Raw genomic sequence first — 22177 nt, forward strand, 5'->3', positions numbered from 1 at the left:
CTGCAGGCAGTGGCGGTTTCAGTGGCTCTGAGTCATTTAAACCCTGCTTTCTGCTTCCATGAAAAGCTATTTAAATCAAACAGCTTAGTGTCAGGGAGCTCCCAGACACTCAGCTGTTTCTCATAAAGAGGGGGGGGGGAGGGTAAACCCCTGCTTTCTGCTCTTCACGAACCATCACGAGCCACCACGAATTGCACCAAAATTTGTGATAGTTCATCCCGGGTCTTCAGTTCATGAAATCAGGTTTGCAAACTCCAAACAGCCCCAGATTCGTGACAAACTTTAGTTCGTCAGTCGGTTCGTGCCGATCCCTAGTGGATACCCAAATCGTAAATTTATTTATTTTATTGGATTTACATCAATATTGGATTTAAATCCAATAAAAAAAAACTTTATAGAAAGTGATCAGTGCTTCCTCATAACACTCAGGTGGACTCTTGGGTTATCCAGAATGTAACACCCCCAAAGCCTTTTATTTGGGTCTACTTCTCACAAGAAAGCGTACTTCCTTGGAATGGTGTAAAGCAGAGAATCCTCAGTTCTCATCCGTGCAGTTAACATGGAGGAAATTGTATGATACTCTTACTCAAGTATCACTTTTCCAGCTGCGTTTCCTTACAGCTCGGCTTGGCGATACTCAAGAAATGGCGGGGGGGGGGGGGCTCAAAATGACAAGAGAGATTTGCCTCTTCTACCTGAATTCCTTACTGTATTAGCCAGTATACAGCGGTGAAATCCAACACTTCACCGGCTCAGGAAGCACAATACCAGCCCAAGACTATTCTGCAGAACGCCCTTGAATTAAAGTGAAGAATGCCAATGCCAACCACAGATGGGGTTACGCCTTACTTCCTGTTTGCTTCCTGTCAGCTTTGATCAGCTTGTCCGCAGGGCTGCCCGATCGGGAGAGGCTGTGGTACAGTCGGTTGTCATACTTCTGGAGTTCTTGAGGAGTCAGCAACTCCTGGCAGACGTTCCACGACCACGAGTAGGTGGAGAAAGTCTGATAGAAACTGGGATTCCCTGTTTCCAGGCCAATCTCCCCGCCTCGCAGTCTCCGCCACAGCTTCAGTGACTTGTTGCGTTCCCGCATAGCAAGGCCCTTCCGGTAGTTCTCTGTTGTTTTCTTCACCTGAGAAGGAGAGATGGAGACTCTAAGTAGAAGATTGTCTGAACAGCTATGAACTATGACATACAATATCTTGCACTTCATAGCAATTTAATCCAGGACCTTGTTTTTTTGAGCAGGAACGCACAGGAACACAGTTCTGGCTGGCTTGGTGCCAGGGGGTGTGGCCTAATATGCAAATGAGGCCCTGCTGAGCTTTTTCTACAAAAAGCCCTTTGTGGAACAAGGGTGACGTCAGGGGTGTGTGACCTAATATGCAGATGAGTTCCTGCTGGACTTTTTGTACAAAAAGCCCTTTGTGGAACAAGGGTGATGTCAGGGGGTGTGGCCTAATATGCAAATGAGGTCCTGCTGGGCTTTTTTATGGAACAAGGGTGATGTCAGGGGAGGTGTGACCTAATATGCAGATAAGTTCCTGCGGGGCTTTTTCGACAAAGAAAGCCCTGATTTAATCAATACGTAAAGACATCATAAGAATCTGGATTTTCAGGTACGGTTGATTAACTTATGGTCCCAAATCAGGTTGATTAACAGGTTTATTAACTTGCTCTCAAATCAGGCCCGTAGCTAGAAATGTTTTAGTGTGGGGGGGCACAGGGGAAAGCGGAGGGGGTGGCAGGGCCCAAAATGACATCACAAATGATGTCACAAAAATTAAAAACAAAATAAAAATCCAGATGAGGAGGGAGGGAGGGGGAGGGAGAGAGAGAGAGAGAGTGCTGCTGCTGCCCCACCCCCGCCAGAGCCACTAGTGGAAGGGGTGGGGGGCTGCCTGGAGTGAGGAATGAGTGCTCGACTGGGGGCATCCAGGCAGAGCCGTGGGGGGGCAGTAGAGTTGCCAATCCCCAGGCGGGGGCAGGGGATCCCCCGGTTTGAAGACCCTCCCCCCGCTTCAGGGTCATCAGAAAGCGGGGGGAGGGGAGGGAAATGTCTGCTGGGAACTCTATTATTCCCTATGGAGACTTATTCCCATAGGAAATAATGGATAATTGGGGTATCTGGGGCTCTGGGGGTCTGTTTTTTGAGGTAGAGGCACCAAAACTTCAGTGTAGCGTCCAGTGCCTCCCCCTAAAATAATCCCCATGTTTCAAAAGGATTGGACCAGGAGGTCCAATTCTATGAGCCCCAAAAGAAGGTGCCCCTATCCTTCATTATTATCTATGGAAGGAAGGCATTTAAAAAAGATGTGTGGTCCCTTTCAATGTGATGGCCGGACCTCCTTCTGGACTGCAAGTATGCTTGTCGCACACTTGCTCCTGGCTCCACCCCTAATGTCCCCTGTCTCCACCCCCAAATTCCCCAGATATTTCTGGAATTGGACTTGGCAACCCGAGGGGGCAGCCGCTACCAGCAGGTGGAGAGGAGGACAGTCGAGGTTTCCCTCTCAAAAGCTCTGACCTGAGTGCCGGAGCGACTGCCTCCCCCCGGCGCATCCAGCCAAGAGGAACGGCAGAGGAGCTGCGGCACCTGGAGGAATCCTGTGCCTTCCCTCCTGTCGCAAAGCCCGGGAAGGTGCCTCGCTGCAGAGCCAAGGGAGGGCAGCAAACGTCCTGGCTGCTGCTGCCGCTGCCTCCACCAAAGTTTCCTGCAGCCAGGCCGGAAGCCCAGGCAGTGGCAGAAAGCGCAAGAAAGTGGTGGTGCAGACAAGAAGAGGGGTAAGCACAAGAAAGCAGCGGTGGCACTGGCAAGCATGAGAAAGAAGAAGAAGATATTGGATTTATATCCCGCCCTCCACTCCGAAGAGTCTCAGAGCGGCTCACAATCTCCTTTACCTTCCTCCCCCACAACAGACACCCTGTGAGGTGGGTGGGGCTGGAGAGGGCTCTCACAGCAGCTGCCCTTTCAAGGACAACCTCTGCCAGAGCTATGGCTGACCCAAGGCCATTCCAGCAGCTGCAAGTGGAGGAATGGGGAATCAAACCCGGTTCTCCCAGATAAGAGAGCTCTGGCTGACCCAAGGCCATGCTAGCAGGTGCAAGTGGAGGAGTGGGGAATCAAACCCGGTTCTCCCAGATAAGAGAGCTATGGCTGACTCAAGGCCATTCGGCAGGTGCAAGTGGAGGAGTGGGGAATCAAACCCGGTTCTCCCAGATAAGAGAGCTCTGGCTGACCCAAGGCCATGCTAGCAGGTGCAAGTGGAGGAGTGGGGAATCAAACCCGGTTCTCCCAGATAAGAGAGCTATGGCTGACTCAAGGCCATTCCGGCAGGTGCAAGTGGAGGAGTGGGGAATCAAACCCGGTTCTCCCAGATAAGAGAGCTCTGGCTGACCCAAGGCCATGCTAGCAGGTGCAAGTGGAGGAGTGGGGAATCAAACCCGGTTCTCCCAGATAAGAGAGCTATGGCTGACTCAAGGCCATTCCGGCAGGTGCAAGTGGAGGAGTGGGGAATCAAACCCGGTTCTCCCAGATAAGAGAGCTCTGGCTGACCCAAGGCCATGCTAGCAGGTGCAAGTGGAGGAGTGGGGAATCAAACCCGGTTCTCCCAGATAAGAGAGCTATGGCTGACCCAAGGCCATTCCAGCAGGTGCAAGTGGAGGAGTGGGGAATCAAACCCGGTTCTCCCAGATAAGAGAACTCTGGCTGACCCAAGGCCATTCCAGCAGCTGCAAGTGGAGGAGTGGGGAATCAAACCCGGCTCTCCCAGATAAGAGAGCTCTGGCTGACCCAAGGCCATGCTAGCAGGTGCAAGTGGAGGAGTGGGGAATCAAACCCGGTTCTCCCAGATAAGAGAGCTATGGCTGACTCAAGGCCATTCCAGCAGGTGCAAGTGGAGGAGTGGGGAATCAAACCCGGTTCTCCCAGATAAGAGAGCTCTGGCTGACCCAAGGCCATGCTAGCAGGTGCAAGTGGAGGAGTGGGGAATCAAACCCGGTTCTCCCAGATAAGAGAGCTATGGCTGACTCAAGGCCATTCCAGCAGGTGCAAGTGGAGGAGTGGGGAATCAAACCCGGTTCTCCCAGATAAGAGAACTCTGGCTGACCCAAGGCCATTCCAGCAGCTGCAAGTGGAGGAGTGGGGAATCAAACCCGGTTCTCCCAGATAAGAGAGCTCTGGCTGACCCAAGGCCATGCTAGCAGGTGCAAGTGGAGGAGTGGGGAATCAAACCCGGTTCTCCCAGATAAGAGAGCTATGGCTGACTCAAGGCCATTCCGGCAGGTGCAAGTGGAGGAGTGGGGAATCAAACCCGGTTCTCCCAGATAAGAGAGCTCTGGCTGACCCAAGGCCATGCTAGCAGGTGCAAGTGGAGGAGTGGGGAATCAAACCCGGTTCTCCCAGATAAGAGAGCTATGGCTGACCCAAGGCCATTCCAGCAGGTGCAAGTGGAGGAGTGGGGAATCAAACCCGGTTCTCCCAGATAAGAGAACTCTGGCTGACCCAAGGCCATTCCAGCAGCTGCAAGTGGAGGAGTGGGGAATCAAACCCGGCTCTCCCAGATAAGAGAGCTCTGGCTGACCCAAGGCCATGCTAGCAGGTGCAAGTGGAGGAGTGGGGAATCAAACCCGGTTCTCCCAGATAAGAGAGCTATGGCTGACTCAAGGCCATTCCAGCAGGTGCAAGTGGAGGAGTGGGGAATCAAACCCGGTTCTCCCAGATAAGAGAGCTCTGGCTGACCCAAGGCCATGCTAGCAGGTGCAAGTGGAGGAGTGGGGAATCAAACCCGGTTCTCCCAGATAAGAGAGCTATGGCTGACTCAAGGCCATTCCAGCAGGTGCAAGTGGAGGAGTGGGGAATCAAACCCGGTTCTCCCAGATAAGAGAACTCTGGCTGACCCAAGGCCATTCCAGCAGCTGCAAGTGGAGGAGTGGGGAATCAAACCCGGTTCTCCCAGATAAGAGAGCTCTGGCTGACCCAAGGCCATGCTAGCAGGTGCAAGTGGAGGAGTGGGGAATCAAACCCGGTTCTCCCAGATAAGAGAGCCATGGCTGACTCAAGGCCATTCCAGCAGGTGCAAGTGGAGGAGTGGGGAATCAAACCCGGTTCTCCCAGATAAGGGAGCTCTGGCTGACCCAAGGCCATTCCAGCAGCTGCAAGTGGAGGAGTGGGGAATCAAACCCGGTTCTCCCAGATAAGAGAGCTATGGCTGACTCAAGGCCATTCCAGCAGGTGCAAGTGGAGGAGTGGGGAATCAAACCCGGTTCTCCCAGATAAGAGAACTCTGGCTGACCCAAGGCCATTCCAGCAGCTGCAAGTGGAGGAGTGGGGAATCAAACCCGGTTCTCCCAGATAAGAGAGCTCTGGCTGACCCAAGGCCATGCTAGCAGGTGCAAGTGGAGGAGTGGGGAATCAAACCCGGTTCTCCCAGATAAGAGTCCGCACACTTCACCACTACACCAAAGAGGCAGTGCGGCCTCGCTCTAGAGCACCATCTCTTTCATCCACCTAGGTGCCACTGACTGGGTCAATTTCCTAAGAGCTTCAGTGACATCAACGGAAGGCCCTTGTTAGAGCATAGAATAAAGTGGCCAATGGAGCAGAAGTGACAGCTCAGATCCAAGTGTTTCATTGGCCAGACGTATGATACCCCCTTGCTCCCTCTGCCAGGATGGTGTCACATAAACCAATAAGGTGTTTTGCAGACTTCCAGGCCAGTATTTTAGGGTTGCCAGCCTCCAGGTATAAGCAGGGCCAGCCTGCCCACTAGGCAAATTAGGCATTGATTGCCTAGATTGCTCGCAGGGCGGGGGTGCCGAATTTGGGCCTTCCTTCTCCCCCTAGGCAAATGCCTCCTTTGCCTTGCCCCCCTCTGCCGTGTCTCCTCCTCCCTCCCTTTCCTGCCATTTCAATGCTCTGGAAGGGGTGGTGGAGCACTGGGCTTCCCGGACTCTTTAAAGGCCCTCCCGCCAATCACCTGATTGGCGGGTAAAAGGACGCTGGAGGCTTGCGGCTCCAATGCCAGCCCTCCGGAGCGATAAAGATCAGTGCAGGGTTGAGGGGGCAGCAGCAGTGGGAAGGGCGAGTGAGCCTCTGAAAGAGCCGCCACCACTGCCTCCTTCCCCCCTTCCTTCCTGGATCGCGTGGGAAGGAAGCGGGGAGGAGGCAGCAGCGGTGGTCGCTCTTCTGGCGGCTTGCTTGTTCTTCCCGCTGCTGCTGCCCCCTCAACCTCAAAGAGGGCCGGCATAGGAGCCGCGAGCCTCCGGCGCCCTTTTACCCGCTGATTAGCTGACCTTTAAAGTGCCCAGGAAGCGCGGTGCTCCACCGCTCCTTCCCAGGCATTGAAATGGTGGGGAAGGAAGGGAGGGAGGAGGCGGCACAGTGGAGGAGGAGCGGCGGGGTACTACGGAGGGGGGCAGTACCACCACGGAGTCTGACTGGGGTGCCATGCGCCCTAGGGCTGGCCCTGGGTATAAGCAAGGAGTTTACTAGCTAAGGATCCACTGAGCTCCTTATCATAACTTTAGGACCCTGAGGGATGGCCAGAATGCCAAATACAACACAGAAACCGACCCATACAGGCAATGAACGTTGTTTCTTCTAACTGCTTACTTCTCTGCGGATTTCATCAAGGTTGTTTATCGTCAAACGGCGACTCCTGGAAGTTAGTTCCGGAGAGAGGATGAGGGAGGGCCTGGCTGACCTGGAGAATTTGCTCTGTGTGACAAAAAAAGAGGCAGAGACAGAAGCCAAACGTTTAACTGTTATGTCCAGAAAGACTGGGAGCAATGACATATAGCAGGGGTGGCCAACGGTAGCTCTCCAGATGTTTTTTGCCTACAACTCCCATCAGCCCCAGCCAGCATGGCCAGTGGCTGGGGCTGATGGGAGTTGTAGGCAAAAAACGTTTGGAGAGCTACCGTTGGCCACCCTTGACATATAGCATGAGAAGAGTAAGTTTTCTCCTGCGTTTTCCTTATTGGGGCCAAGCAGTCTGAAACACAAGCACCCTTATAGGACACGCCCTATAAAATTAGTTTGCACTTACTTGCAACTGTTGTTCATCAAATTGTCTTCTGCACAGACATGGAACTTTCTAGCTAAAGCTCTGCAAAGAGCACCCCTTCCTTTCAGCATGCATGCCCGCTTTCCCGCCAAAAGCCATGTGCCAAAGGGGAGTGTTGCTGTGTCCCCCCCCCCCCTCGCCCCAGTTCTCCTACATGGCTGGAGCTCAGCATCAGAAAGGAAAGGAACTTACTGTCCATCAGTGGCTATTAGCCACAGTGTGTGTGTATATATAAAATTTTTTGCCACTGTGTGACACAGAGTGTTGGACTGGATGGGCCGTTGGCCTGATCCAACAGGGCTTCTCTTATGTTCTTATGTGGCACAGAGTGTTGGACTGGATGGGCCATTGGCCTGATCCAACATGGCTTCTCTTACGTTCTTCTGTGACACAGAGTGTTGGACTGGATGAGCCACTGGCCTGATCCAACATGGCTTCTCTTATGTTCTTATGTGACACAGAGTGTTGGACTGGGTGGGCCATTGGCCTGATCCAACATGGCTTCTCTTATGTTCTTATGTGACACAGAGTGTTGGACTGGATGGGCCATTGGCCTGATCCAACATGGCTTCTCTTATGTTCTTCTGTGACACAGAGTGTTGGACTGGAGGGGCCATTGGCCTGATCCAACATGGCTTCTCTTCTGTTCTTATGTGACACAGAGTGTTGGACTGGATGGGCCGTTGGCCTGATCCAACATGGCTTCTCTTATGTTTCTTTGAACTGAACTCCCAGCAGGGAAGGAGGGAGGGAAATGTGTGTGTGGACAGAAGACAACTCTCGGGGAGGGACGGTGGCTCAGTGGTAGAGCATCTGCCAAAAGCAACCCAATGCAAGGAAGGAGAGCCCTGGGTGAGTGAGGCCTGCGTGGGATGGCTAGAGATCCAGCCAGCCCAAGCAAGCCTCACTCGTCTGGGGCTCTCCTGGGCCACACCCCCCCCCCCAGTCAAAAGGCCAGCGAGTCACCCGCTGCCCAAAATCACATAATAAGTGGAGAAAGGGTGACGTGGGCTTCTCCAGGGGTTAATGAGGGCTGTTGGGGCATGGCAAAACCCCTGGTGGCTGGCTGGCTGGCTGCCCGCTCTCCTAATCCAGGGATCGTTATGCAGCTGCACCAACTATTCAATGGACAAGGTAGGTGGGGAGGAAGAGGGGGAACCCTCAGAAAGGTTCAAGAGCTGTGCTCCTCTGAGTTCCTGCTGAGGCCTGATCAGCAGCCATCTGAAGTCTGGTGCAGAGAACAACCTGGTGTCCCAGTTCTACTGGTCAAGCTAAGCAGATTTCACCCCCAGGCACTATCTGGAAAGTGGGGGAACAAGAAGATATTATTATGACCCTTGGCACTAAAAACCAAACCAAACCAAACCTGCTCACACCTCTGGCAGCCACTTCCTCTTGTGGAAGAAATGGTTCTCGAAAGACGAGACAGGCTCCATCCTCCTCTGGGCTTCCAGTCTGTGGAGATCCTTCTTTGGTTTTCCTGCCATCACGCAATCCCGGTTGGGGATCAATGGGAAGACGGGGATCTTAGCATAGGGGCTGTCCGAAGGGGAAGCATTCTCTGGCAAAAAGGGAGATTAAGAAAAAAAAAGTTGTCAGTGCTACAGCTCAGCTTCTGAACCTGTCAAAATGGAGGTAAAAAGTAGTCCCCTGTGCAAGCACCAGTTGTTTCCGACTCTGGGGTGACGTCGCATCACAATGTTTTCATGGCAGACTTTTCTTACAGAGTGGTTTGCCATTGCCTTCCCCAGTCATCTACACTTTCCCCCCAGCAAGCTGGGGACTCATTTGACCGGCCTCGGAAAGATGGAAGGCTCAGTCAACCTTGAGCTGGCTACCTGAACCCAGCTTCCACCGGGATTGAACTCAGGTTGCGAGCAGAGCTTAGGACTGCAGTATTGCAGCTTTACCACTCTGCATCACGGGGCTCCCTAACTGAAGTGGCAGGAGGAGCAAAACCAAGATCTGCACTACGGGGCTCCCTAACTCTGCACGGGGCTCTCCAAGATTTGCACTACGGGGCTCTCCCACTCTGCACTACGGGGCTCCCTAACTGGGGTGGCCAAAAGGAGCAAAACCAAGATCAACCATGGGGAACTCAGACAGGCATGCAGCCAATGGGAGAAAGGGCTGGTGGGGGAGGAAAGGGGGAAGAGCCTGCTCGCTAGTCATAGCTGCCTAATAACTCACTAATGCACTTTCCCCACTAGTATTGAACGCCTAGGTCAGGGTGTGCCCTATTGTACCATTTCCTCCCAAATGGCTAGAGCGTCTGGGAAAACCATCGTTTCCCAGAAATGCCTAGAGTGGTCGCGCAACATCGCCGGCATGATGTCATCACTTCCGGGTAACGTCATCACGCCAGTGATGTCGGGGGCTGGCAGGCTGAGAACCTCCTGGGTGGGGGAATCCCCGCCCGGACCGGGGGTTTGGCAGCCCTAACCGTACCTCATGTACATACACACGTTAACGGCACTCAGCCTTACTCTCAAACTATGCTTTTTATCCAGGGCTTTTTAGAGGTGCTGGAACTCTCAAGAGGGAAATGATGGAGAAACATATGGGTGCCCCTTATGTACTTTTAAACCAGGGGTGTCAAAGTCATTTGTTATGAGGGCCGAATCTCACATAAATGAGACCTTGTTTGGAGAGCCAGTTTGGTGTAGTGGTTAAGTGTGCGGACTCTTATCCGGGAGAACCAGGTTTGATTCCCCACTCCTCCACTTGCAGCTGCTGGAAGGGCCTTGGGTCAGCCATAGCTCTGGCAGAGGTTGTCCTTGAAAGGGCAGCTGCTGTGAGAGCCCTCTCCAGCCCCACCCACCTCACAGGGTGTCTGTTGTGGGGGAGGAAGGTAAAGGAGATTGTGAGCTGCTCTGAGACTCTTCGGAGTGGAGGGCGGGATATAAATCCAATATCTTCTTCTTCTTGTTGGGCCGGGCCATGTGTATACCTATTTAAGGTTAGGTAGCAGAGATAGAAACTTTATAAAGGACACAGGCAAACACAATGAAAGATGTTTTAAAAAACTTAGAACATGATTAAAACATCAGCACTCTTTGGGCTTAAAGGTGCTTTCTTTGTATCTCTCCCATGGTATCCAGGGAACTGGGCGAAGCAAGCTCTGGCTCTTTTCCTTCCTTCCCCCAGGGGACCAGGAGAGCGAGGAGCCTCAGCCAATAGAAGGAAGAGAGGCTTGGCTCAGTAGTTCCGCTGTGCGGTTGAGAGAGCCTGGCAAAGCAAGCTATCCCTCCCTCCCCCCCCTTCCTCCTCAAGGAAGGAGCCTCAGCCAATGGAGAAAATAGAGGCTTTGCTCTGTAGCTCCTGTGTGACTGAGCAAACTTGGCAAAGCAAGATGTGATGCAGAAGGAAGCAAGAGAGAGGGAGAAGGAAGCAGAGAACATCCAGCTGCTCGAGGGCCTGATAAGAGCCTTCCGGGGGCCTGATTCGACTCCCGGGCCACGTGTTTGACACCACTATCTTAAACATTTCTTTTAGAATTCTGTTTCCATTAAGAGGTTTCGTGACTCTGTTGCACCACGTTCCCTGGCGGAGGGTGGGGGGGAAGGCCTGCTTCTATCTTTCTGTCAGTCGTGGGGTCATGTCAACCGCAGAAGCTGATCGGCCGTTCTTACCTTGGAGGTTTTTCACAAAGGTTTCCAGCTCTTTGTCTTTCATGACAACGATTCGGCCAGCACCAGCAAAGGCGGCCAAGGAGCTTGATTCCTTTTTCGGCGCGTGGCTTCCTTTCTTGCCCCAGTGGTGTCTTTTCTCATCGTCATGCCAGGCTTTCTTGCCAGTAGATTCCAGGAACTTCTGCCTGTAATAACTAGACAAGGGCCAAAGATTACTAGTCAAGAGGGCAAGGATGCCTAAGCCACGTAGGGTTGCCAAGTCCAATTCAAGAAATATCTGGGGACTTTGGGGTGGAGCCAGGAGACTTTGGGGGTGGAGCCAGGAGACACTGAGGTGGAGCCAGGAGCAAGGGTGTGACAAGCATCATTGGACTCCAAAGGGAGTTCTGGCCATCACATTGAAAGGGACGGCACACCTTTTCAATGCCTTCCTTCCACAGGAAATAATGAAGGATGGGAGCACCTTCTTTGGGGGCTCATAAAATTGGACCCCCTGGTCCAATCTTTTTGAAACTTAGGGAGTATTTTGGGGAGAGCCACTGGATACTATACTGAAAATTTGGTGCCTCTACCTCAAAAAACAGGGCCCCCAGAGCCCCAGATACCCGTGGATAAATTCTTCATTATTTTCTATGGGAATAAGTCTCCATAGGGATTAATGAGTACCCAGCAGACATTTCCCTCCCCTCCCCCCCCTTTCTGATCACCTTGAAGCAGGGGGAGGGCCTCCAAACCGGGGGATCCCCTGCCCCCACCCGGGAATCGGCAGCCCTAAAGCCACGGCACTTAAAAAGTGAATGAAAACAAAAGTTTAATGACATACCAATCAACATTATGGGGGAAAAAAAAGAAGCACAAAGAGAAATAAAATTGTTTTGGGTAACGACGGTAAACCACAATGAGTTTACGTTGTTTCCCTTTCCTGTCTAAAGCAGTAGTTGCCAAACCATGGGTCAAGACTCAAAAGCGGATTTTAACTTTTGAAGGTGGGCTATAGGGGCAAAAGAAATCAAGAGGAACCTGGTGAGCTGAAAGAGAGAGGTCTGGAAGGCTCAATGGCAAATTTCGTTTTGCTTCAGCCAGCATGTGGGAAATAACCATAATATTCAGCTCAGTAATGGTATATACTTATCAGAAATGTAATTCCGAACTGAACCTCAAGGTGCAGGTTAAAATAATCCACACAATGGGACCAGATATAAAAAAGGTGAGACGATTCTACAAACCCAAGGGCACTGTCAAATTTGCAAAGCAAATCGCTGAACTTAAAAGCTAACTGGATCTTTTTTTTTTTTAGAAGAAGAAGAAGAAGATATTGGATTTATATCCCGCCCTCCACTCCGAAGAGTCTCAGAGCAGCTCACAATCTCCTTTCCCTTCCTCCCCCACAACAGACACCCTGTGAGGTGGGTGGGGCTGGAGAGGGCTCTCACAGCAGCTGCCCTTTCAAGGACAACCTCTGCCAGAGCTATGGCTGACCCGAGGCCATGCTAGCAGGTGCAAGTGGAGGAGTGGGGAATCAAACCCGGTTCTCCCAGATAAGAGTCCGCACACTTAACCACGACACCAAACTGGCTCTCCACCCAGAGAGAAGCAACGTCTGAGCAAAAATACAACTAAGAGGAATTGCTACTCCCTCTGTGAATTCTGATGATTCTCCTCATTTGTAAATACTGAACATGAAAAATAAAATTTCAACCTGTCCAAGTGTCTCAATGAGTGTGAAATTCCTGCATTTTAAATTGGGGAAATATGGAATGAAAGTGGATCCTGAAAATTACATTAAGCTTAGAAGTAGATCATATAAACATATGAAACTGCCTTATACTGAATCAGACCCTGGTCCATCAAAGTCAGCATTGTCTTCTCAGACTGGCAGCGGCTCTCCAGGGTCTCAAGCTGAGGTTTTTCAAACCTATTTGCCTGGACCCTTTTTTGGAGATGCCAGGGACTGAACCTGGGACCTTCTGCTTACCAAGCAGATGCTCTACCACTGAGCCACCGTCCCTCCCCACTTTAAGAAGCCTGAGAAACATAGAAATTATGCACAGAATAGGAGTGTGCTTGGTAACAAAAAAACCCCTAACATTTTTTTCCTTTTACTGTTATTCACCAAACCTAAACAGAAAAAGACACACAACAAGCAGGAGTTTTATAAAAACAGATACAGTGATATCAGGTAAGTCAGTATGGAATATTTAATGGTATTCATAACGAGACAGCAATTGTGTGAGCGGGTAGATTTTCAAAATATTGCAAAAACAAACTGGTAACTGGATCTGCCCACCCCATCCCCACCCACCCCCCAAAAAGAAGAATTTATTCTCATTGCCTCTGAGAGATACGCAAATGAGAGGTGATTTTCTTTCATTAGGTCAGTGACTCAGATCTTAAATTTCTATTGGAGGGGGGGCAGAAGAGGAAACGGAAGTATTTTATTTGGTGGATTATTATCTATACATTGCAAAAAGTAGACTTGGGGCAAAAATCGAGTCCCTGCTTCAAAAGACCTTGCCATCTAAAAAGGTAAAGGTAGTCCCCTGTGCAAGCGCCGGGTCATTACTGACCCATGAGGTGACGTCACACCACGACGTTTTCTTGGCAGACTTTTTGTTACAAGGTGGTTTGCCATGACCTTCCCCAGTCATCTACCCCTTCCCCCCAGCAAGCTGGCTTCTCATTTTACTGACCTTGGAAGGATGGAAGGCTGAGTCAGCCTTGAGCTGCCTACCTGAACCCAGCTTCCGCTGGGATCGAACTCAGGCCGTGAGCAGAGCTTGGGCTGCAGTACTGCAGTTTACCACTCTGTGCCCGGCGGAAGCTGGGTTCAGGTGCCGGCTCAAGGTTGACTCTGCCTTCCATCCTTCTAAGGTTGGTAAAATGAGTACCCAGCTTGCTGGGGGGAAAGCGTAGACAGGGACTACCTTTACCTTTTTTAAAATTACATAATATTGCCAAACATGTGCATCTTTCTAAAAAAAATGTCAACAGACCTTGCTGTAGGAGCATGGGTGTGTGTGTGTTGCCTCTCCATGAACACCCTCTCCATGCTCACCTGACAATAGCCATGACGGTTTTCTTTGGCAATGCAGATGTTTCCACCAGCTTTGACACAAGCTCAAAGAACAAGATCCCTCGGGCATCCACTGTTTCCATGCTGCCTTTCTTAGGGGCTGAAGGAAAGAGCAGACGCAGAGTCAATAGTATAGGAGGCTCAGGGGATAAGGGCCCCCTTCCAAGACATTGCTTTGCTTGCAACATCTCTCCCTGCCCCCCCCCCCACTCCTTATGGGGAACTTCTGCAAGCACAACCTCCCCATCATTTAGGATGAGCCCTGGGTAATACTTTTCAAGTTAAGTTAAGTTAAGTTAGCCTTTATTGGCATAAAATATATAGATATATATATCAGAGCAAATTGGTTTAAAAAAATGATAAAAAAATAAAATGGAACGATTGCATACATATACATCAGGAAAAGCATAAACATAAACTATTTCTATGAGATCCTCTGGCGTACCTTTAAAACAGAATAAAGAAACGTAGCCACTTTCTCAGTGACATGAGATGAAGTATTGTTCAAAAGACTAGACCTTAAGTGCATCAGAACAATCAACCATGCTAACTAAAAGAGGATGTAAATACTTGACGAAGATCTGTATGCAAATTACAATAAAGAAGAATATGAGTAACTGACTCCACACATTTATGCTTACAGAGACAGTCTAGGCTGTCTTGTTAAATATGCCATAAAGAATGGCAGAGGGCATGGCATTGCACCTGGCAAGGGGAAAAGCTCTACGCTGCTGTGGCACCTGCAAGACGGATAGATATGAGGCCATTTCCCCAGTATTAAGAGAGATCTCAAAACTCAGTGGGGAACAAGTTTTCTTAGCCAGACTGTATAGGTTTTGGTGCTCAATAACCGGGCTTTCTCCTCCATGGCTCCAAGCCTATGGAACCAACTTCCAGAGGAAATGCAGGCCCTGCGGGACCTTGAACAGTTCCGCAGGGCCTGCAAGACCATCCTCTTCTGATTGGCTTTCGCTGAAGAAGAATGAAATTGTTAAGAAAACCGCCATAATAAAAGTAGACATAGCACTAGCACTTTTATTAGTTTTAAATTTAATCAGAATTTTAATTAAATTGTTAAATGTAGTTTTATTCCATTTGTCTAATTAATGTATGAATTATGTTGTTAGCCGCCCTGAGCCTGCTTCGGCGGGGAGGGCGGGATACAAATAAAAGTTGTTGTTGTTGTTGTCAATATCTAGCAATCTGTTTTTAATTTGTTGGAAGGACAGCATGGACAATAGTTCGAGGGATAAACCCATGGCTTTTATTTCTCTCTCAATTTGTGCTGACCAATTTGACAAATTAAATTCAGAGAGCATTTGAGAGATAACTAACTCTTGAGATATCTTCTAAGCAGATAACTGCATATGGGACACATTTTGGCATGCCCAGAATTTTACGCAAGAATTTGGATTGGACACGTTCGATAGCACCTTCATAAGATCCAATCCAGATTGGGATGCCATACAGAAGTTGTGAAATCACTTTGGCTTGGAATATTTTTATGGCAGCTGGCACAAATTGGTTACCTCTGCCATAAAAAAAGCGAGCTATGGCAGATGCACTGATGTTAGCTATCTTCACTGCATACTTGCGATGGGTAGGCCAAGTCACATTATATTGAAAATAAACGCCTAAGTATTTAAAATACTTGACTTGCTCTATCTCTTTACCATCAATAACCCATTAGTAAAGTCTCCACTTTTTAAAGAAAACTAAGATTTTGGACTTCTCATAATTGAGCTGGAGCTTATTACTAGTGAAATACAGAACACAACGGGACAGCAGACGTATTAAGCCCACTCTAGAGCAGGACAACAGCACCATATCGTCAGCATAAAGTAACTTTTCATGAATTCTTCCTCTAAGCTGCTGTTTTCCATTTGCAGGGTCAGGACCCGGTACTGGGCCACAGAAGCCTCATTCATTAAAAGTTCAAGATGGCAGGTTCCTGATTTCCATTATATTAATCCAGTGAGATTGTCGATGCTGCAAGGTAATAGCCACCTCCCCCTAACGGTTGAAGGCGAGTTTGAATAATTCGGTCTTACAGGCCCTGCAGAACTGTGGCAGGTCCCGCAGAGCCCTGATGTTTTTGGGGAGGGCATTCCACGAAGTGGGGGCTATTACTGAGAACGCTCTGGCTCTGGTGGTGGACAAACTAGCTTCTTTCAGTCCAGGGATCTTAAGGAGATTTTGAGACCCTGAACGTAGTGCTCTCTGGGGTACGTATGGGGAAAGGCGGTCCCAAAGGTATACATGTCCCGGGCCATATAGGGCTTTAAAGGTTATAACTTGAAGCAAATCTGGAACGCCACAGGCAACCAGTGTAACGCTTTCAGCGCAGGTCGAATGTGCTCCCGTACAGGTATCTCCATGAGCAGCCTGGCTGCTGCATTTTGAACCAGTTGCAGCCTCTGAAGTGGAGTCAAGGGCAGCCCCATGTAACTGTCAGCAGGGCTTTTTTTGCTCATTTGCATATTAGGCCACACCCCCTGACACCAAGCCAGCCAGTACTGAGTTCCTGTTCAAAAAACTAGGCTTTAACAGAGGTTTAGAACCAGGGCACTGGAGGCAAAACAAACTCCGGTTTCCCAAAGTGCCTGCATTCTAATGTCCTGGCAAAGAGGAGTTTGCGATCAAACAAATGGTGTTCACGCCTGGCCATTGTTAAATTACCATCCGTGGTGATGTCTAAATGCAGCCTCTGCATCAAAATGAAAAACTGGAATAAGTCAGAGATGAAGATGCTGACTCAATTAAGGACCTGAAAAATTGCTCCCCCGCACGACTAACAGTAAAGGCGAAGGGAAAAAAGCAGACTCAAACACATGCACAAGACTTCAGTTTAAAATCTCTACAGTAATCCCCGGATACCAAATCTTATCTCTTCCACTATTTAGCAACTATCATCGTAGAAAATGGGCATTCTACAACTGTAGGAATTTTGCATAGGAAGCTTAAGACCCTCTAACCACAGAATCCGAGACTGAACAAGCAGCCAGTAATATCACATCTGTCATTCTTACCTACTGCTTGGACAAAGCGCTTGCTGTTTGTCACGACGTTAAGGAAATCGGTAAAATTCACTTTTCCATCTCCTGCAAAAGAATCCCCCAATACAATAAAAGGGGGGGGGGGAAGGGAGAAAAAATTAATGAGGCAGCCATCCCAACGAAGCCTTATTCTCGACACTGGTTGCGACTTGGACATTTCCGCTATTGAGAGCCTGCTTAATACACAGGTGCACTTCAGCCTCAGTTCTATGCATGCCAGAGTGCTGCAGTGTTGTCAGTCTTGGTTTGCTAACTCCTGGTTTCGTACGTTAACCCGAGTTAAGATGAACCATGGTCTTGCATTATATTTGGAACAGATTTCTTGCTTTAAAACAATAATTAAGGGGAGGGGAGGGGAGGGGGGGAAGTGCTTTGCCAGCAAAGCAGGGCCAGCGCGTGGGAGTAGGCCATGTAGGTGGCTGCCTAGGGCACCACCTGGCCTAGGGGTGAAACAAGGTACCCCCTCTCCTCATGTCTGCTGCCTTCCTGACTTCGTCAAGGCTTGGAAAGCCTCAGCAAAGTCGGGGGGGGCAGTGAGTGCTCTCGGAGTCTGGCTCTGAGTGTGCCCACTGCCTTTCTGACTTCAGGAAGCCTCGGCAAAGTCGGGGGCAGGGCATGACATCATTGGGGTGTGCACGCTTTGCCCACGCACCTTGAATACTTGGGGCGGGGGCCTGGGGCATGGGGTTCGGCCTGGGACGCAAGAACCCCTAGTGCCGGGCTTGCAGTGAGGCAGGGCAGAGAGTGCTCACCGTCCATGTCAGCGCAGACCAGCTCCTCAAAGGCTTCTTCCTCTGTTAAGCTGATCCCCAGGTTGTTGGCGGTGGCCTCCAGGGCTGCCAGATCGATCTTCCCATCGAGATCCTTGCAGAAGGCATCATAAGCTGCGTGGAAGGCTGAGCAGGGATGCAAAGCGAAGGAAGAGGTCGCACACACACACATGTGCACAGGAAACTTAAGACCCGCTAACTACAGAATGCAAAACTGAACAAGCAGTCAGTAGCATCACACCTATCATTTATCGAGGTCACTGTTGTCACTTCAGACTGGCAGAGGGTTTCAGGCACTGTCACATCACCTACTGCCTGGTCCTTTCAACTGGAGATATCGGGGATTGAACGAGGAACCTTCTGCATACCAAAAAGATGCTCTGCCACTGAGCCATGGCCCCTCCCTAGTGGAGTAGGGTATTTGCAAGGAGCAGTTGATGCAAGGGGGAAGCGTTAAACACCTATCTGCCATCTCCTCTGTGAATGCTTCCCTCCATCCATATACGCATTTTTTGTGTGTGTCTTATATCTGTATTCTGTCATCGTTTCAAAGATCTCAGAATTTTTATCTTCACAATAAACACTGGCGATTCCAGTCCTCGGCACTCTCCGAACTTGGAGGGTGCTGAGGACTGAAAGCCCCGTGTTGTTTCTGGGCGCTGAGGGGTCGGACTCGGCCCCTCAGCGTCCAAAAACAATGGTGATTTCGCAACTGACACGATGATGTCACCGATTTTCCGGGGGGGGTGTTGTTGGGTGCATGTCGGGGTTCTGCCTCAGGTGGCAGAACCCCACGTGCCCACCCTGCACAAAACATCCCAAAAGCTACCCGGTTCTTGAGGTTCATAGTGTGGGAAGCTATTTGAATTTAACCTGTTACATTGTCTCAGGGCTTTTTTGTAGAAAAAGCCCAGGAGGGACTCATTTGCATATTAGGCCACACCCCACTGACATCACCATTGTTTCGCACAGGGCTTTTTGTAGAGAAAGTCCAACAGACACTCATTTGCATGTTAGGCCACACCCCCTGACACCAAGCCAGCCAGAACTGCGTTCCTGTGCATATGAATATAACAACATATGAACATATGAAGCTGCCTTATATTGAATCAGACCCTTGGTCCATCAAGGTCAGTATTGTCTTCTCAGACTGGCAGTGGCTCTCCAGGGTCTCAAGCTGAGGTTTTTCACACCTATTTGCCTGGACCCTTTTTGGAGATGCCAGGGATTGAACCTGGGACCTTCTGCTTCCCAAGCAGATGCTCTACCACTGAGCCACCGTCCCTCCCACATTCCTGCTCAAGCCCTGCATTGTATAGACAGATTGACAGGAAGAAGAATCTGTAACATCTCTCAGATATTTATTTAGTTATTTAATCAAATTTATATCCCGCCCTTCCCTTATGAGCTCAGGCTATTTCAGCAGACTAACTGCATGGCAATAACTCAATGGTTCATTCAGAAGAAAAAGTTACCTTCCAGTTGTGCATTAGTGAGGGTCCTTGTTGCTTTGAACTTGGTCTTCTCATAATCAGATATTGAGGAGGATAAAACACTATCAGGAAAAAAGAACATGAAGCAATGATGATTGACTGATGCCTGTTGACCCCTCCCTTTTAAGGTGGCTTCATTACAATCAGAAGGGGATGGAAGACTTTCCCCCATAGTGTGTAGATTTGGATTTCTAACCCTTTGGTGGGAGAGCCAGTTTGGTGTAGCGGTGAAGTGTATGGACTCTTATCTGGGAGAACCGGGTTTGATTCCTCACTCCTCCACTTGCAGTTGCTGGAATGGCCTTGGGTCAGTAGCTCTCGCAGAGTTGTCCTTGAAAGGGCAGCTGCTATGAGAGTCCTCTCAGTCCCACCCACCTCACAGGGTGTCTGTTGTAGGGGGAGAAGACATAGGAGATTTTAAGCCACTCTGAGACTCTGATTCAGAGAGAAGGGCAGGGTATAAATCTATGGTTTCTTCTTCTTCTTCCCCACCTTTGCAGATATGGATCAGGTTGTACACACCATGGAGATGTGTGCAATCCACATCCACTTAGACATGATAACTAACAGAGTCTAATTGTCACTAGTGATTTTGTTCTAATACTCACAGCTCTTATTTATGAAGCACTGGCATTCCTGCCGTGGGAAGGTGGAAGGTTGTATGAATTCCTTCATACATAGTGTTTTTTTAAATCAATGAACACATAAAGTGTCACCAGTTCAGGGTTCAAGGCACACAATTGTATGGCCTGTGCACGGAAGAGTATGCTTTTATAGAGCTGAAACTTGCTGGAAATCTGCATATTTGTCAGGGATTATTGGACTGGCATTGCAGGGAAGGAAAGGTCTAGATACTGGGGCTATTGGAGGTACAGATCCTGCAACAGAATTCCAACTCAAAGGAGACCACTCTGGTACTTTAGTGGGGACATCTGTGGCCTCCACCAGTACTGGAACCTTTTTGTACATCACCAGGATGTGCTATTGCTTCACAAAACTGCTGTCGATGAGATCTGTGACTGTTCATACACCACCATTGTCGATACATTTAGTGCAGGGGTAGCCAATGGTAGCTCTCCAGATGTTTTTTTTTGCCTACAACTCCCATCAGCCCCAGCTATTGGCCATGCTGGGTGGGGCTGATGGGAGTTGTAGGCAAAAAAAACATCTGGAAAGCCACCGTTGGCCAACCCTACTTGAGTGAATACTCTCCTGGGAGATATAAGAAGAAGATGATGATGATATTGGATTTATATCCCGCCCTCCACTCCGAAGAGTCCCAGAGCAGGTCACAATCTCCTTTCCCTTCCTCCCCCACAACAGACACCCTGTGAGGTAGATGAAGATATTGGATTTATATCCCGCCCTCCACTCCGAAGAGTCTCAGAGCGGCTCACAATCTCCTTTCCCTTCCTCCCCCACAACAAACACCCTGTGAGGTAGATGAAGATATTGGATTTATATCCTGCCCTCCACTCCGAAGAGTCTCAGAGCGGCTCACAATCTCCTTTCCCTTCCTCCCCCACAACAGACACCCTGTGAGGTAGATGAAGATATTGGATTTATATCCCGCCCTCCACTCCGAAGAGTCTCAGAGCGACTCACAATCTCCTTTACCTTCCTCCCCCACAACAGACACCCTGTGAGGTAGATGAAGATATTGGATTTATATCCCGCCCTCCACTCCGAAGAGTCTCAGAGCGGCTCATAATCTCCTTTACCTTCCTCCCCCACAACAGACACCCTGTGAGGTAGATGAAGATATTGGATTTATATCCCGCCCTCCACTCCGAAGAGTCTCAGAGCGGCTCACAATCTCCTTTCCCTTCCTCCCCCACAACAGACACCCTGTGAGGTAGATGAAGATATTGGATTTATATCCCGCCCTCCACTCCGAAGAGTCTCAGAGCGGCTCACAATCTCCTTTACCTTCCTCCCCCAAAACAGACACCCTGTGAGGTAGATGAAGATATTGGATTTATATCCCGCCCTCCACTCCGAAGAGCCTCAGAGCGGCTCACAATCTCCTTTGCCTTCCTCCCCCACAACAGACACCCTGTGAGGTAGATGAAGATATTGGATTTATATCCCGCCCTCCACTCCGAAGAGTCCCAGAGCAGGTCACAATCTCCTTTCCCTTCCTCCCCCACAACAGACACCCTGTGAGGTAGATGATGATATTGGATTTATATCCCGCCCTCCACTCCGAAGAGTCTCAGAGCGGCTCACAATCTCCTTTACCTTCCTCCCCCACAACAGACACCCTGTGAGGTAGATGAAGATATTGGATTTATATCCCGCCCTCCACTCCGAAGAGTCTCAGAGCGGCTCACAATCTCCTTTCCCTTCCTCCCCCACAACAGACACCCTGTGAGGTAGATGAAGATATTGGATTTATATCCCGCCCTCCACTCCGAAGAGTCTCAGAGCGGCTCACAATCTCCTTTCCCTTCCTCCCCCACAACAAACACCCTGTGAGGTAGATGAAGATATTGGATTTATATCCTGCCCTCCACTCCGAAGAGTCTCAGAGCGGCTCACAATCTCCTTTCCCTTCCTCCCCCACAACAGACACCCTGTGAGGTAGATGAAGATATTGGATTTATATCCCGCCCTCCACTCCGAAGAGTCTCAGAGCGACTCACAATCTCCTTTACCTTCCTCCCCCACAACAGACACCCTGTGAGGTAGATGAAGATATTGGATTTATATCCCGCCCTCCACTCCGAAGAGTCTCAGAGCGGCTCATAATCTCCTTTACCTTCCTCCCCCACAACAGACACCCTGTGAGGTAGATGAAGATATTGGATTTATATCCCGCCCTCCACTCCGAAGAGTCTCAGAGCGGCTCACAATCTCCTTTACCTTCCTCCCCCAAAACAGACACCCTGTGAGGTAGATGAAGATATTGGATTTATATCCCGCCCTCCACTCCGAAGAGTCTCAGAGCGGCTCACAATCTCCTTTGCCTTCCTCCCCCACAACAGACACCCTGTGAGGTAGATGAAGATATTGGATTTATATCCCGCCCTCCACTCCGAAGAGTCCCAGAGCAGGTCACAATCTCCTTTCCCTTCCTCCCCCAC

At 49.8% G+C, this 22177-nt stretch overlaps 1 protein-coding gene across 1 annotated transcript in view; it reads right to left on the reverse strand.

Moving 5' to 3' along the window:
- Nucleotides 1-769: 769 nt before the first annotated feature.
- EFCAB13 (EF-hand calcium binding domain 13) overlaps nt 770-22177 on the reverse strand; it is a 46744-nt gene continuing 25336 nt past the window's right edge. The window contains exons 9-16 of the mRNA XM_060255262.1: nt 19074-19153; nt 17581-17724; nt 16802-16873; nt 13755-13872; nt 10700-10893; nt 8444-8628; nt 6614-6718; nt 770-1132 (exon numbers count right to left, since the gene is read on the reverse strand). Coding sequence (XP_060111245.1) covers nt 839-1132; nt 6614-6718; nt 8444-8628; nt 10700-10893; nt 13755-13872; nt 16802-16873; nt 17581-17724; nt 19074-19153 — 1192 coding nt within the window. The 3' untranslated portion in view covers nt 770-838. The remainder of the gene's footprint in view (nt 1133-6613; nt 6719-8443; nt 8629-10699; nt 10894-13754; nt 13873-16801; nt 16874-17580; nt 17725-19073; nt 19154-22177) is intronic.

This window comes from Heteronotia binoei, chromosome 15 (assembly GCF_032191835.1).
Source record: "Heteronotia binoei isolate CCM8104 ecotype False Entrance Well chromosome 15, APGP_CSIRO_Hbin_v1, whole genome shotgun sequence".
In the NCBI taxonomy this organism is placed as follows: domain Eukaryota; kingdom Metazoa; phylum Chordata; class Lepidosauria; order Squamata; family Gekkonidae; genus Heteronotia; species Heteronotia binoei.